Here is a 15,135-nt window from a genome sequence, read left to right as displayed (position 1 = left end):
ATGAGCAACGACGACCCCGCCACTACGTTCGGAGTCGCCTCGTACGCACCGTCGCCCGAAGCCGCGGCCACCAACGCAGCCATGGGCGAGCAAATGCTGTTGCACGCAATCCACCAGGCGCGAAGGGGCGCTCCTCCTGCCATGCCGCCAATGCACATGCACATGCCCGCGCCAACACCGCCTGCACCGCCAATGCCGATGGCTGCTGCCATGATGCTCAACAACATGCCGCCCATGATGCCAGGCGTGCCTCCATTCATGTCGCCGGGGATGATGGCTGGCTACCCCTACTACGCAGCCCACAGCCCGTCGGCTTCGGCGACCGCGATGAGCCCGCCCGTCTTTTCGGGCGGTTTCGCAGGTGCCGCCGCTGCCAGTCGACGCGGAAGTGGTGCAATGGGACACTACGAATCGTCTGCACCGACGTCCGGCCCCTCCACCCCGGCGCCAATCCCCGCCAACAAAACCCCGTTTGGCTATCCGCTCGCGCTGCTCAGCTCTGTCGCAGAACACCACGCCGGATCGCCGTCGTACATGCCGCCAGATTCGATGGGCCTGGCCGCAGCCAGCCCGTCGCTCGAGTCCGTCTACAATGCAATGACACCAAACACGCTCGCCTCCTTCAACGACGCCACAAGTGATACCAAAGATTTTCGCCGGAACGACAACATGTCGCGCCAGAGTTTGTCTCAGTCCACAAGCGTGCCGGCGCCGCCGCAGCCACGAGCAGCGCACCCAGCAACAGCGGCGCCGCCCACTAGTAGCAGCAATCGCGGTGGTCGAAAATCCACCGCTGCAGCAGCCGCAGCAGCAGGTTCGGCTGCGGCTCCTCGCGGCGGCTTTGGAGCAACAAACCGATTGGGTGCCGCCGCTGCACGTGCTGCCGCAGATTCGCAAGACGACCCGTCGCCACCACCAGAAGTTTCTACCGACGACAGTCGGCGGCGTGAGCGCAATCGACGGGCGGAGAAGCACCGCCGCGAGACGCACCAAAAGCTCATGATTGACGACGACGTTGTTGCACAGCTTCGTGGTCTTCGAACTTTTCTATGTCGCACGAACAGCGAGACCCTGCAGACTGTTCTCGAGTTTTTCATGTAAGACGGTTTTGGGGTCACAGCTTGCGTTGCCATAGGAATGCGTGGGTATCTAACCCCTGTAACTTTGCTCCCCATTGTGTCATGCTTGGTCGTGGTAGGCAATTCGGACCTTATTCATTTGACGAGGAGTTGTGAGTTTCACTTGTGGACATTTTCCCTGTACTGTTTGCGATCATCACGAACCAAACGCATGCTAACTTCACTGACTGTTGCTTTCTCGAGCAGCATCAACTTTTTTGCACGAGCAGATTTGACTGCCGTCACGGAAATGGCCGCCGAGTTTGCCACAGATGGCGCCATTGACGATTTGCATCTCGACGAGTAAGTCTGCAAACTGTGGGAGAGGTGACACTTGAGGCACGCAACCGAAAACAAAAAAAAAAAAAAACGAAAAAAACCCCCGACCCACCTACCCGTCGCGGTCTCACTTCCTTGCATTTTGTGCCTTCCACCAGTCCATTGGCGAGCATCTTGATCGAAGCAAACAAGTACGAGTTTGTCACACTTCCAGCATCGCTGGAAAAGACACGACCGTTGTGGAAGGCGGGCGACTTTCAAGGCATTTTGCGAACCACAGATTCGGCCCTGTCCCACGCGTTGCGCCACCAAACAAACCTCACTCTGGATGAGCGCATCATTACTTGCGACTTGATGCTGGTGCGCGCAGAGGCGTGGTGGAAGTCAGGCCACATTGAGCAAGCGATGAGCGATTGCCGAGCTGCGCTTGTGCATGTTGCCAATCTCTTGTCCACCGTGACCCTTCCTGGCGAGGCGCCGACGCCGTCCACAGTCCCTGGACTGCACGACTTTTCCTTTGATGACGACGACTTCTTGCGCCCTTCCGAGCAGCTTCAGCCGCCAGAGCCCACTCCTGTCGCATCGCAGCCATTCCACAAGGCCACCGAGCGCCAGACCGGCTATGTCGGCCCTGCCTCGTCCATTGGCATTACCCAGAGCGCGCCGCTCGACGCACCCATGCTCTCGTTGCAAGAAATGCCGTCGCTGCCGAAAACCCGATTTGGCGCCTCCTTCCTCGAGATTCCCGGGTATGCTGCTGTTGTGATGGCCTCCCGCGAGCAGCTCCAGGCCATTCAAACGCTCGAGGTCCGCTGCGTGCACCGCATTGGCTGGCTGTACCGCATGATGCACATGCTCGTTGAGGCGCGGCACTGGCTGAGCAAGGCGCTCGAGCTGTGGACGGCAATGCGCCACTGGCGCGGTGTCACCATCACGCTTGGTGCACTTGCCGACGTGGCGAGCAAGGCTGCCAAGCGTGCCATGAACGTGGACGAGCTCGCCAAGGCCGAGCGACTTGGCCGTGCAGCGCTCAAGCTGTCCATCCGCGAGTTTGGCCCCAAGCACTTTGAAACTGGCAAGCTCCTCAAAAACATTGGTCTGCAGCTGTACCGAACCGCCACCGTCCTCCAATCGCAAAAGAAGCAGGACAAGGCACACGCTGCGCTCTTCCTCTCCACGCAGCACCTCTTCTGCGGGTTTTTGATTTACTCGCGCTGCCTCGGCATGATGCACGCCGACACCACCAAAAACTTTGACAAGCTTCGCCGCTCGGTTCTTGCGCTGCAGCAACACGACCAGAGCACTGGTGGCTCGCAGTCGCTTGTCATCCCGGACATTAACGACGACGAAGTCCTGGACGAGATGCAAGCGTTTTTGTCAACCTCCCGCCGGTAGAACAAGCCGTGTCCGCTTTCGAGGCCATTGAATGTTGTGCGAGTGCATCCACAAGAGCAAGGTCATCGATCGCATTTCGGATTGCCAAAACAAAAACAAAAAAACAACAACAAAAACCAACAAACACACAAAACCAACAAAAAAACCAACAAAAAAACTATCAGACCTGGCCATACAGTACTGCTGGCTCCAACACCCAGTGTGGTGCAGGAGCATCACGAGTATGATGATGCTTGGGACTTTTGTTTGAACTTTTAGTGAATGGTGCAATTTTCCGCAACTGTATCAACATGAACAGAACTTGAGATTTGAACGTCTGTCTTTTTGCGCTCCAACAGTTGATGCAGCGTTTGCCCCAAATTGGTCTCCATCAATTGCCATTTCATTGCAGTCCAGCAGTCTTTATATTCTTCTGCCAAATGCACCAACCAACAGCAGTGGTCGCACCAGCAAGCACCATCTACTCGACCATCAGCCAAGCCGAGTGCCGCCAGCGCTGGTCCCGGCTGACGCTCTGCGAAGAGACCAACCAAGTAAAAGAAAACAAAGCCTCAGAAGCTAAAAGATGTGCTTTGCTTCATGTCGTTGTTTCGGATGGCTGCGCAGTGTGTTGTTGTGCACGAGTGGCTGGCACGATGACCGAGAGTTTTACAATGGATTCGATGCCTCATCGCCCCTCACCACCCTCCCCCCTCTGTTGGTTTGCTGCTTGCTTTTCCTGCACAATCAAACAAATCACACAAACAAAAACAGGTCAAAGAGCTCCACACCATCATCCGGGATCGCAGGACGGCTGGCAATGACTTTATCTTTTACGCAGACCGCCTCATCCGCCTCGTGGTGGAGGAGAGCCTCAACCAGCTGGAGTGCTCCGAGACGAACATCACCACGCCAACAGGCTCAGTCTACGCAGGCGTGTCCTTCACCAAGAAGCTCTGCGGCGTCAGCGTCATGCGCGGCGGCGAGGCGATGGAAAAGGGCCTCCGCGACTGCTGCCGTTCCGTCAGGATTGGCAAAATCCTCATTCAGCGAACCGAGTCCTCCTCCGAGCCCGTATTGTCGTATGCCAAGTTTCCACCAGACATTGCCGAGCGCCAGGTCATGGTTTTCGATCCCCAGCTGGGTGAGTGATTGGTTGCGGCAACCTCTCAGCAAATTTGTTTGTGTTTATGAGAGATTGTTCGGGCTCGTTTGTGTTCTTCAGCTACTGTTGACAACTCACGCAACTTTTTTCTTTCATTCACACAGGCACTGGCAAAACAGCTTGCAAGGTGATTGAGGTGTTGCTCGAGCACGGCGTACCGCAGCCCCGAATTCTGCTGGTCACGCTGATTGCCAGCCAGCAAAGCCTCGATCTCGTTTTCAAGCAGTTTCCAGAGCTCCGCATCGTAGCATCGCAAATTGATTCGGACTTGGACGACAACCATGGCATTGTTCCGGGGTGTGGTGACTTTGGGGATCGGTACTTCCGCACTGACGATGATCAGTGATGATTGTTTTTTGGGGAAAAAAGTGTTTTGTACGGGTAAACTCAAAAGGCTGTCTTCCACAATTGACGCCAATATCGAAGAATGCAGTAATTCTATTCTTGTGTAGAGTAACAATGCAATGAGGCAGAAAAACTAATAACAAAAAAAAAAACCGAAAAAAAACAACCGAGCAGCTACTCACGCTGCAAGCGAAATAGCAAGCTAAAGAGCTCGACAAAGAGTCAATTATCAAGCGCAAAAGGTGTTGTTTGTGCTGAGGGGAGAGGAGGGGTTGCTTCCCATGAAAATCAATCAAGAGTCAGACACTCGAGTGCGAGAGCAGGGCGCATGGAAAGCTTTCACTGAGCTCATCATCATGCGACCGTTTCCACAAGCGTGCGTCCGCAGAAGGGAAGCAAGCACGTTGGTGTGGTGTTGTCTTGCAGGCTGAGCCGGCGAGACCAGAGACACGAGCATTTCGGGCACCGCATCGGGAGCTGAGAAGCCCAAGTGTTTGATGTCGAGAGTTTGCGCGCAGGTGTGACGGGAAGGAGCACCTCGGACGACGAGCTTGTTCCGTCCGACACAACCGGGCGAGGATGGAGTCGGATTCGCAGCATGGGCAGTGTCGACTTGGTGTCGGTGAAGGGCACAATCTCGGCAACGGTGGCAAACCCTTGCCACTCAAAGAAGGAGGCGTGCAACGACCGCGCATCTGGAGCAATGTTCGAAACATGCGCCAACGTCTCAATGCCAGTGTGCGCAATAAAGCCAGGGTGGATCTGGCGCGAAACGGCGCGCATCAGCAGATTCGGCCACGAATGGGCCTGCGGCTGCACAGGGCTGATTTCGTTCATGATGGAGTCTGCCTGGATGACAAAGGACGCTGGCGCCCGGCTGTTGGCGCTGCCGTCACCGGTAGAGCCGAGCGGCGTCGAGCGGCGAACAAGCTTGATGGGCTTGTTGCTTTCGTGTGCCGCTCGAATCAGGGCAGTCCAGGCGCTGTTGGCGGGTTCAACAATCCACGTTTCTCCAGTGGCGTCGTCACCTTCGCCGGCGTCGGCATCCAGAGCCATCAGAATGATTGCATCAATGGAGTCGCCTTCGTCCGAAATCTGCCATCGGTTTTGCTCGTTGGCATTGCGTGGCAGAATCAGGGCATCGCACAGCTCGTCCTTTCGAAACCCGCGCACGGGAACGCTGAGTCGTACGCCGGCTGTTTGTTGTGGTTGTTGTTGTTGCTGTTGTTGCTGCTGCTGTTGCATTTGCGAATGTTGTATTTGCTGGTTTTGCAATAATTGTGGCTGTGCTGCCTGCGGTTGGAAAGGGGACTGCACCACAACAGGCTGGGCCTGTTGTTGGAGCTGCGGCAGCGGCATGGTTTGAGCGTAGGCTTGCTGCGAAAACAGCTGGGGCGAGTATGGGAGCTGTGACGACATGCCGGGAATGGAGCTGGCCAAAACCATGACAGTTTGGCCGGTGAGTGTCCGGGCCGTGATGTACTGTGGTTGCGGTTGTTGCTGAGGCTGGTACATGAGCATGTGCGGGTGAAAGTTAGGGTTGGGTGCAAACGCGGGACTCGGGACGCTAAACTGTCCGAGCGGATAGTTGGCGAAAGTCGGGTTGAACACGGACGAAGCTGCATTCACAACTGGGCCGGTCGGCGGCAAAAACGGCGCCGTGTGCGACGGCACTGACTGAGATGGCAAGGACGGGGCTGGAAATTTGGTGGAGGCAGCCGGCTGGTCGGCGAGACTCCCGCTCGCTGGCAGTAGTAGTGCTTGGTGAGCTGCGGGCGACGTTGGATTTGGCGTTGCGGCCACCGGGGAGATCACTCCGGACGAGTTTGGGGTCGCCATTGCCAGACGCTTGTTGCTAGCGCTGGACGTGGAGGATGAGTGCGAATCGCTGTCATCCGAGCGCCGTCGGCGGGACGACAGTCGCTGTTCGCTTTGTGATTGTTGAAGCTGTTGTTGTTGTTGTTGGTGTTGTTGTTGTTGTTGTTGTTGTTGCTGCTGCTGCTGCGAAAGGTCTTGCTGAGGAGAATCTTGCGGCTTTGGCTGAGACACAGCTTTGGTCGCCTTGACTTTGGGGCCTCCGGTTAAATGGAACTGGGTTTTCACCTTGCAGAGAGAGGGCATGTACCAATGCCTGGACAGCCCTGCAGCACCCTCGGTGGCCACTGCCGACGCTGTCGCTGCAGCCTGAGCGGAGGTCGGAGCAGCTGGCAGCGCGGGAGAGGGAGGCGTGGGCGGCCCGCCGTGCTTTGCAGTGTCTGATTTGGCTTCTACTGCAGCGGCACCAGATGCTGCCGCGCCGGCGGGGGTGGTCTCCGACGAATCAATGCGGAAGATGGATGTGGACGAGGGCGGAAACGGGGTGTCGTACGACCTCGGGACTTCGTGGAACGGAATGCCCATTTGACGCGCAACCTCTCGGGCAGACGCGCGCTGCGACGATGGCAATCGGTGGTTGCTGTTTTTGCGACCTGCTGAGCGATTGGGTCGCTGGTGGTGAGCCTGTTGTGGTTGTTGTTGTTGTGGTTGGTATTGCTGTTGCCGCATTTGCTGCTGGTCATAGGTGCTTTCCACTGAAGCGGAGGAATTGGGTGGCGATGCATGCGTCTTGAACTCGTGGGAGGCCATCTCGGGCGACGCACACGAATCTGCTGGCGACGGCGGTATGTGCGGTTGCACGGGTGCTTGCGCTACGCACTTGGTTTGAGGGACTGCGGTTTGTGCCACAGCTGCCGCATAGGCAGCAGCAGCAATGTCACCAGTGCCGGCGGGAGTACGAGGCTCGTCCGGCGATAGCTGCCCGGTGAAGTGCAGCGTGGTCGGTGCGGCGAGTGTGTTGTTCAAGTGTTGTGGGTTGATGCCTTCCAGCGCCATTCAACAGGTGTTTTCCCAACTGCACAAACAGGGATATCCACGGGCGGGGGAACAAAAAGCGCAAATGTGCAGACTCGGAATGAAGCTTGCAGGATGATCACCAGGAAATGAACAAGACAAGTCTGTACGTCAAACAAGCAAATGTTGGTCAACAGAGCAAATAACACAAAAAACAAAACAAAAAACAAAAGCAGTCAACAGCGCGAACAAAAAAGGACATGTGCCAAAGCAGTGTCGCGAGAATTTGTGTAGATGTGCGGTGCGTATTGAGGTATTGGGGTATGGGGATGTGCGTGCTTGTGTGAGAGATGCGTGTTGACTCCAACCGACACAGCGGCAAAGAGACAACAGCCCCACACAATGAATCGCGCGATAACACACCCCCCACACTCAACGATGCTCAACACAACATGCACATATGAGCAACCACATGGATTGCAAACCATGCAATGCAACAGCACCCTATGCTTGGCTTGGCTTTGGGGGGGGGGCTGCTGGGGGTAGCTCGAGCAAATGGGGTGCATGACAACAAAAAGAGAGAAAAGACGTGATGAAGAACAACTTGAAAAATCGCGAGAAAACTTCAGCCAATGGCTTTGCTTCATCCACTATGCGCAGCGCTCGTCTCCAAGCGGTTGCGATAGAGCGGCATTCTGAGCTTGAATGATCTGTGAGCCATGCATGCATGCATTCGTGGGCTTCCTCACCCACGTCGCGCGCTGAAGCGTTTGGACGGCGCAGTGCGGATGCAGGTTTTTTTTTTTTTTTTTTTTTTTTTGTTGCGGGTTTTTCGTTGACACGTTGGACCATCCCCATCTCCCCCTCCCCTTGTGGTCACTGGTGTCGAGATTGCGGTCGGTGGACCTGAATGCATGTAGGCTGGGCATCAGGTTTTCGTTGTTCGAGCAAGTGCGAGAGAGGTGCCAAACCTTGCTGTGTGGCCAATACGCTGCCAACGGAAACGTGAAAAGGAACAAAAAGAAATAAAAAGAAAAAAAAAAAAAATAGCTGCGCTCAATCAAGTGATTTTTGAACTGAGCATCCACAAGGAAAAAAAAGAGCGAGGAAGAAGAACGGGAAAAAGGGAGCAAAGAAGCAAAACAATAAAAGAACAAAGCAGAGATGTCAAAAACAATTTGAAATCCAAAGATCTGGAAAAAAAACAGTGCCAACAAAGAGAACAAAAATGTCCCAACATGCCAGTGACGCCCCTCTTCAAGCCCACACATTCAACCGAACGCTCCCCAGCCCTAGAGTGCTGCACACGTCTGTGGAGCTCCCGCCGTCGACGTTTCGAGCATGACGCGTGTGATGGATGTGCAGGCGGAAGGAGGGGACACCGACACGTACCGAGTGTTGCTGATCGGAAAATAAAAAAGCCGAAAGAGTCGAAGCTCGATATTTTTTTTTTTTTCGTTTCTGTCGCCCAAAACAACCAACAACACGCCACAAAAGCAAAAGTTAGCAAGCACCGCATCAAGCACAAAGCAAAGCAAAGAGTGAACAAAACACCCTCCAAGACCGCCTCCATGCATGCTTGTACCCCGCCCTCCCCCCGAGACACGGCCGAGGCAAAAGAGAAGCAAAGACAGGAAAAAAAAAAGGGGCGAAGGGAGGAGGGGGATGCGGCCGTCGGCGTGTGTTTCGCCTAGAAAGGCATCAATTAACAAAACCGGGACGCAAAAAAACAAGAAAAAAAAAAGTGGGACAAACTATCGTTGACGATGACTCTTCTTGGGGAACACGTCTCTCACGCAGGGCGGCGGCAGCCACACGCAAAGCACGACAGTGCGCTGCTGGTGCAGGTGCGAGGCTGCGCAGCACCGGCGGAAAGAGGAGGAGGGGGAGAGAATGAGGGGAAAAAAAAGCGCTGCACCACCACAAAGTCCGATTTTTTTGTTGGATGCAATATTTTGAACCCAGGCCGTTTCTTATCGTTGCGATGGGAGAAGGGAATGAAGCGTGGAGCGCCTGCACCTGTATGAAAGAGAGCCAGAGTGTATGTGCAACGTGTGTATGTGTGTGTGTGTGCGGGAGTTTGTGGGAAGCGCACCAAACACACTCAAGAACAGTCAAGAAACTTGAAAAAAAAAAAAAAAAAGAATGACAAGAAACAACACAGTCGGATGATCTGGTCGATTTTTGTATTTCGGTTTTTATTTTGGGTTTGTCCCGCATTTGCCGCTCCTGTCTCTTTGGCTCTTTCTGCGCTTTCTGCCTCGACCCGTTCCCCGCTGCAACGACGACGGACGCAGACGATGACGACGTGCATGCAGCTGCGGGATTGAGTGCGTCGAACAGGGAGCAGGGGAGTGGTGGTGGTTCAGGCAGTGCGACTCATCGTCAACATGCACAAAACCAAACTTGAATAAAAACAAAAAACGAAAAAAAAAATCAAAAAAAAAAATCAACCGCTTGATTGCTGGAGCCGCTTTTTTTTTTTTTTTTTTTTTTTTTTTGTCTTTTTGTCCTTTTTTCTTTTTTCTTTTTTGTCATCTTTTTATTTAGATTCGGACACACGCTCAGCCGCGCAACCTCGTTCTCCCGTTCAAGCGAAAGAAGCTGCAGCCGACACGACGCAAAGAAAAGGTCCTCCACCGCCACTTCACTACCCCCCCGTTGCCGGTGCGTGCATCTCCCCCCCCCTCCCCGCATGGACAGAAAGAGAAATCGGCGCTATCCGTGGCTGGAGCAAACGCTGGACTTTTTTGTAATATTTTTTTTTTTTTGTTTTTGGTCGATTCAAGGCAAGTGTCGGCAAACACGCTCGGTTGCCGCTGCACAGACACAGACACGGCTGTAGCGAGATGGAGAGGGGAGCGAGATCGATGTAGCGAGGCTTTGAGGGGGGGGGCAGACAGGTGTTGTTGACTTACAAGGACTCAAGTGTGTGACAAAGAAGGAACGACAAAGGCAAAAAGTCGGACACGGGAACACAACAAACGATCGCTGAACAAAACAGAAAACAACAAAAGAGGGAATGGTGGGCAGGATAGAAAACGGAGGTACAGTTGATGATGCTGGTGAACAAAGAAAGACAGGTCCAGATGATGCAAAAAGGAAGACTGCCGATTGATTGCGACAAATATAGCGGCGAGACAGAGAAAAGAACTACTTTGTGAGGTGTTTCAATTCCCTCGCCTCCTCCTTCTCCAATCCTCCTCCGTGAATGGCTTTCTCGAAGAGTACACGAGTCAGTTTGTGTTACTACTTTTGTTTGGCCGCCTCAAGGTCGATGCTTGTGGAAGCAAAGAAGAAGTACGAATAAAACAATTAATGCGAAATTTCAAAAATCAAAATAACAAAATCGAACAAACGTGTTTCGATTTGCGGTTGTCGTTGAAATGCACGTCTCCGTTTCGACGTTTCGCCATGGAAATCACAGCATGAAGGCAAAAAGCTATACACGTCAGTGCTCGCTTTGAAAGAGGGAGGGAGGGAGGGAGGGAGGGTTGAATGTCAGCGTCGCAACTGAATCACGGAAAATGTGATTGAAGCACTCACACCAAGCCTGTCTCAAGTAGAGGTCTGTTACTTGGAGTAATTAGTCTCTATATCTGGTTTTGTGTTTCTCCTCAAAAGACAAACTGGACGATAGCGGTTGGCAACAAAATATGAGCAACAAACATGTAGTTCCGCTGATTTTCATGATTGACGCAGAAAAGCTTCATCATGCGGGGCCTGGCATCGCATCTCTTATCTCGGAGGTTACCGGCTGTTGAAAGCCCACGGAGAGGTTCTTTCTGATCTAATGTTTTGTTCGGGGGAATGGATGAAGCAAGACAAGAAGAAAAAACAAAAACCCCCAAAAAAAGCTCCGCACCGAACCACCTCCATCGCATCGCCGAAACAACCAAACTCGCCGCGCCACGCGACCAGAATATCGCGGACCAGCGAAGCAATGGTGCACACACAGCTGCTCCAAGAGCTATCCTCAAAGGTACATACCGGAAGCAACAGCTCAGCAATGGTGACGGCTGGAGGGGGGAAACAAGCAGCGAAAACGTCGAAATTAACCGAAACCGTATGACTCAGGAGGGGGCTCGATTCGCTCGCTTGCGATTGCTGATGGCAGATCGCTTGGCATTGCAGATTGGGATTCTTGCGTGTGTGCGTCATTGACAACGCCGCCAAAACGAGCTGTCCGACATGAACGGCAAAAACAGCAAATCTCGCACTGTCACCAAGAATTAACGGTTGGAAGCCGAAAACATGCCGACGTCCACTTAAAACAAAATAAACAACAAACAGAAAGCCTTTCATGACACATGGAAGTGGAAATGTTTATAATTTTAAATGAAAGCGTAATGGTATGATGAATTTGTGAGAGGGGGCGGGGGTTGTCATGGACTCACGGTCTCACAATCACTGAGCAGAGGCCGTGTCAACCAACACGGCAGCAGCGGTAAGTGCACTAAAGGCCATGGGTGCCTGTAAAAGTGAAAACAAAAGCAGCCAGCACAAGAGTTGAGTTGATGAATTTCCTTCCCTTCAGAAAATGCCAAAAGACAAACTCCCGCTCACAGCCAGCACACACACAAAACAAGAAAACCACCTGACACTCACCTCTGACAGCCTGGACGGATAGCTCGGATTCTCGGCTTCGGTCGCGGAGGCTGCTTGGCACTCCTGGTTGAGCTTGTCGGCCAGCTGCTCGGGCGCGACTGCCGCCTCACTCGCCTGGTACGGAATCGGACCGCTGCCATTGTTCGATCGCAGCAGCGCTTCGTCCGAGTCCCGCCGAGAGGCTGCATCCGACTGAGCGAGCGCGTGCAGGGACGAGTCGACAGTGCTGCTCGTGTTGGACACGACAGACGCAACGTCGTCCATGGCCGAGTTGTCGGCAGAGGCATACTCATCGTCGCCGGCGTCAAAGTCCGTGTCGCTGCCATCGCTGCGATCGGTAATCGAAGGTGCGTCGGAATTGCCGTTGCCCACGCTGTTGCTGGCGTGCGAACGTCGGACGGCGAGAAACTTTTTACCAGCAGTGGAGCCGCCTTGCTGGCGCGCCTTGCGCCATTTGTAAAAGCGAAAGTTGCACGCCACACAAAGCTGAATGACGTGCGTCCGATCGGGGTGCAGAGCTTTTTCGTCTGTAACGTTGGCCGAGCGCATCGTCAGGAGCACAAACTCCTCGGCAAGCTCGCGCAGGGCAGAGTATCGCGTGATGGCAAACTTGCGCTTTTGCTCGGCACAGTACATTTCGCACACAAAGCAAAAGCCGTGACCCGACCCGGCTCGTCCGGCATCGCTGTCGCGTGGCAGATTGCCGCGTCGCGCCGGCTGTGCCGGGGCGGAAACCAGAGGCAGCTCGGCAAATTGGAGGTTGCCACTGCCACCAGCGGCAGCCGCATGAGCATTCCCGCTGCTGCTGCTGGTGCTCTCCAGCCTGACGCGTTGGCGCGGTGCCTTCACTTCAGCATCCTCGGCGTCGTTGACTTCGCTGTGGTGGCGCGGCCGTCGACCGGAAGGAACGCCATCCGTGGAGGCGGACGGCATGCGCGATCGCAAATTGTTTTCGGCAAACATGCGCGTGATTGAAAGCGCCGGAGAGACTGTTTGTACGTCTTGGTGGATAAAGGTTTGCACAAGCGGCTGCGGTTGCATCGGAGGTTGCTCAGGTTGTTGAACAGGCTGAGTCTGGTAAGGCCCAGGGGTGAAGAAAGCTTGTGGGTGCATTCCATGAGGTTGAGGTGGCTGCTGGGAGTACTGCACAAATCCAGATGTATGCTGCTGGTGTTGTTGTTGTAGTTGTTGTTGTTGTTGGTGAGGTTGAAGAGGCTGTGGCTGCAGTTGCTGTGGCGGAAGCTGCTGTATCTGGTTTGACTGTTGTTGTTGCTGGTGTTGATACAGGTGTTGGGGCTGTTGGTGAACCATTTGAATGACCTGCTGTTGGTGCGGCTGCGGGTAGGGTTGCATTGGCTGCTGGGGAACAACCCAGGCTCCAAGCTGCGCGGGCAGCTGCTGGTAGGCCGCGTTCGGGTGTTGGTCGACCGCTTGCACGAACTGGCGGCCATCTACTGCAGGCCGGACCATGGAGACTGCTGCGCCAACAGGTGGAGTTGAAGGCTGCGACGGTTGCAACAATATTATCGGTTGCTGCTGCTGCTGCTGCTGGTGGTTCTGCTGCTGCGGTGCCATGGCGAATTGCTGGGGATGTAGATGCTGCATGACTGAAACCGGTTGCTGCTGCTGTTGCTGGTGTAGTAGAAGTAGTTGTTGTTGTTGTTGTGGTTGCAGGTGTTGTGGTTGTTGTTGTTGTTGTAGTTGCTGTGGCTGTTGCATCGGTGGTTGCTGTGCTAGTTGTTGAGGTTGTTGTTGAGGTTGTTGTTGCTGTTGTTGCTGTTGTTGTTGCTGTTGTTGTTGCATTGTGATGGTCATGTAGGGAGGCAATTGCTGCGCTCGGTGACCCTGGTGGACGGCAACGAACTGCGATGCCGATCCAGGATTCGGCACGAACGTAGACACATAGCTTGGTCCGCCCTGTGTCACTGCCATGTAGGTGTACTGCGGCTGCTGCAGCTGCAGCTGCTGCTGCTCGTTGGTCGGCATTGGGCCGGAAAAGGGAGTTGGCGCCAGTGTGGGCCCGACATTGTAAATCACGTACGAGCCATTTGCGGCCTGAGTAGTAGCAACTGTGCCAGGTGCAGCTTGTGCAACGGGATGAAAGCCCGGACGAGGAAACTGGGCCATTCCTTGTTGCTCTCGAGCAGATGGCGGTTGTTGGATCTGCTGAAACACCTGTTGTGGCGGCGGTTGCATTGTATGTTGAGGAGGTTGCTGCTGCTGTTGCTGCATTGGGAGGGGGATTTGCGATGTCTGAAACGGTTGATGAGGATTCTGCTGTTGTTGCTGCTGCTGAAGAAGCAGATGCGGATGATTGGGATGGTGAAAAGTGCTCGAATTGCTCATGACTCCAGGCGAGGACGAACCGCTGCCCCCACTGCCTACCACCTGCGAAAATGCCTGGTACTGTGCCTGTGGAGGTAACTGCACATATCCGGGCTGCGGCTGGAGGGTCTGCGGTTGCACTGGCTGTTGTGTGAGCAATAATTGCGGTGGGGGCGGCTGCTGCAAGTCGTGGGACGTATTTGGCGGATAGGGCTGTAATCGCTGCTGTTGCTGCTGCTGATGTTGGTGCTGCTGTTGGTGCTGCTGTTGCTGCTGGTTTTGCATGGACGACGACGACGATGACGACGTAGGATGACCTGCGAACGGATGTGCGAACAGCGGGGTCGTTAGTTGCGTGGGATGTTGTTGACTGATCGCCTCGCCGTTCGATTGGGTGCCATGCTCGGCACCGCCACCCTGCTGCTGCTGCTGCTGGTGCTGCTGCTGCGGATGCTGATGGGAGGTCTGCGCAGACGCGGATGCATCCTGCGGTTGACTGGCGGCGGAGAAGCCGACGTCCTCTCCATTCGTCGAATAAAGCCCGTCCGTTGTTGTTGTTGTTGTTGTTGTTGATGGATTCATTTTTGTAGATCCCGCTCTTGCTCGTGTCCAAAGGGGCCCCCTCCTCAATGGGTGTGTGTCGTGGTGTTCTCCCCCTCTTGAATCGAGCCAAACAGACCAGAGATCGGGGACGCTGGGTGCTGTGCAACCACAAGTTCACAAGAGTGAGCTTCACACAAAAAAACAAACATCAAGCCCTTTTTGCATCGTTTGTTTCTTTTTCTCCTCTTTGTCCTTCTCTTTCCTCCCCTGCCCCCTCTTCGCCGCACGCAAGAGCAGGAACAAAACCACGAAGGGGGGGGGGCAAGTTCTCATTTGCTCCGCTCACGCCCTCGTTCCCCGTCTTCGAGGCCATGCCGTGGGATTGCGCACATCGGAAAAGCACACTGAACGAGAATTCGTCCTCGCACTGACCTTGTCGCCTTGTGACCTCGAGACCTGCCTTGTTGGAGGGTCTTGGGTCGCAGTGGAAGGAAGAGCAATACGCACAAGCGCAAAAAACAAAAGAAACGAAAAAAAAGGCGTAGCAGG

The 15,135-nt window shown here is 54.3% G+C and overlaps 4 protein-coding genes across 5 annotated transcripts; 2 read left to right on the top strand and 2 right to left on the bottom strand.

Moving 5' to 3' along the window:
* On the top strand, nucleotides 1-3,105 carry CAOG_02235 (hypothetical protein; the record flags this gene model as incomplete). Its single annotated transcript, XM_004348935.2, has 4 exons — nucleotides 1-1,097; nucleotides 1,199-1,231; nucleotides 1,326-1,421; nucleotides 1,556-3,105. 4 exons carry the CDS (start codon nucleotides 1-3, stop codon nucleotides 2,790-2,792), a joined length of 2,463 nt encoding a protein of 820 aa, XP_004348985.1. The 3' UTR covers nucleotides 2,793-3,105.
* Nucleotides 3,106-3,204: 99 nt separating this feature from the next.
* On the top strand, nucleotides 3,205-4,372 carry CAOG_02234 (uridine kinase). Its single transcript, XM_004348934.2, has 3 exons — nucleotides 3,205-3,325; nucleotides 3,546-3,915; nucleotides 4,041-4,372. Exons 1-3 carry the CDS (start codon nucleotides 3,212-3,214, stop codon nucleotides 4,280-4,282), a joined length of 726 nt encoding a protein of 241 aa, XP_004348984.1. The 5' UTR covers nucleotides 3,205-3,211; the 3' UTR covers nucleotides 4,283-4,372.
* Nucleotides 4,365-9,268, bottom strand: CAOG_02233. 2 transcript variants are annotated; one of them, XM_011271852.1, is made up of 3 exons: nucleotides 9,206-9,268; nucleotides 8,503-8,571; nucleotides 4,365-7,274 (listed from the first exon to the last, which is right to left on the bottom strand). In XM_011271852.1, exon 3 carries the CDS (start codon nucleotides 7,150-7,152, stop codon nucleotides 4,636-4,638), a length of 2,517 nt encoding a protein of 838 aa, XP_011270154.1. In that variant the 5' UTR covers nucleotides 7,153-7,274; nucleotides 8,503-8,571; nucleotides 9,206-9,268; the 3' UTR covers nucleotides 4,365-4,635. The 2 variants fall into 2 exon arrangements, with proteins under 2 accessions (XP_011270154.1, XP_004348983.2); XM_004348933.2 differs by lacking the exons at nucleotides 8,503-8,571; nucleotides 9,206-9,268 and adding an exon at nucleotides 8,082-8,437.
* Nucleotides 9,269-11,426: 2,158 nt separating this feature from the next.
* On the bottom strand, nucleotides 11,427-15,135 carry CAOG_02232 (hypothetical protein). Its single transcript, XM_004348932.2, has 3 exons — nucleotides 15,019-15,135; nucleotides 11,719-14,744; nucleotides 11,427-11,583 (listed from the first exon to the last, which is right to left on the bottom strand). Exons 2-3 carry the CDS (start codon nucleotides 14,623-14,625, stop codon nucleotides 11,518-11,520), a joined length of 2,973 nt encoding a protein of 990 aa, XP_004348982.1. The 5' UTR covers nucleotides 14,626-14,744; nucleotides 15,019-15,135; the 3' UTR covers nucleotides 11,427-11,517.

Source organism: Capsaspora owczarzaki (genome assembly GCF_000151315.2).
Source record: "Capsaspora owczarzaki ATCC 30864 unplaced genomic scaffold supercont2.3, whole genome shotgun sequence".
NCBI classification, from domain to species: Eukaryota; class Filasterea; order Ministeriida; family Capsasporidae; genus Capsaspora; species Capsaspora owczarzaki.
Note: the sequence above shows the minus strand (reverse complement) of the source record. Positions and strands in the feature narration are given on the sequence as shown.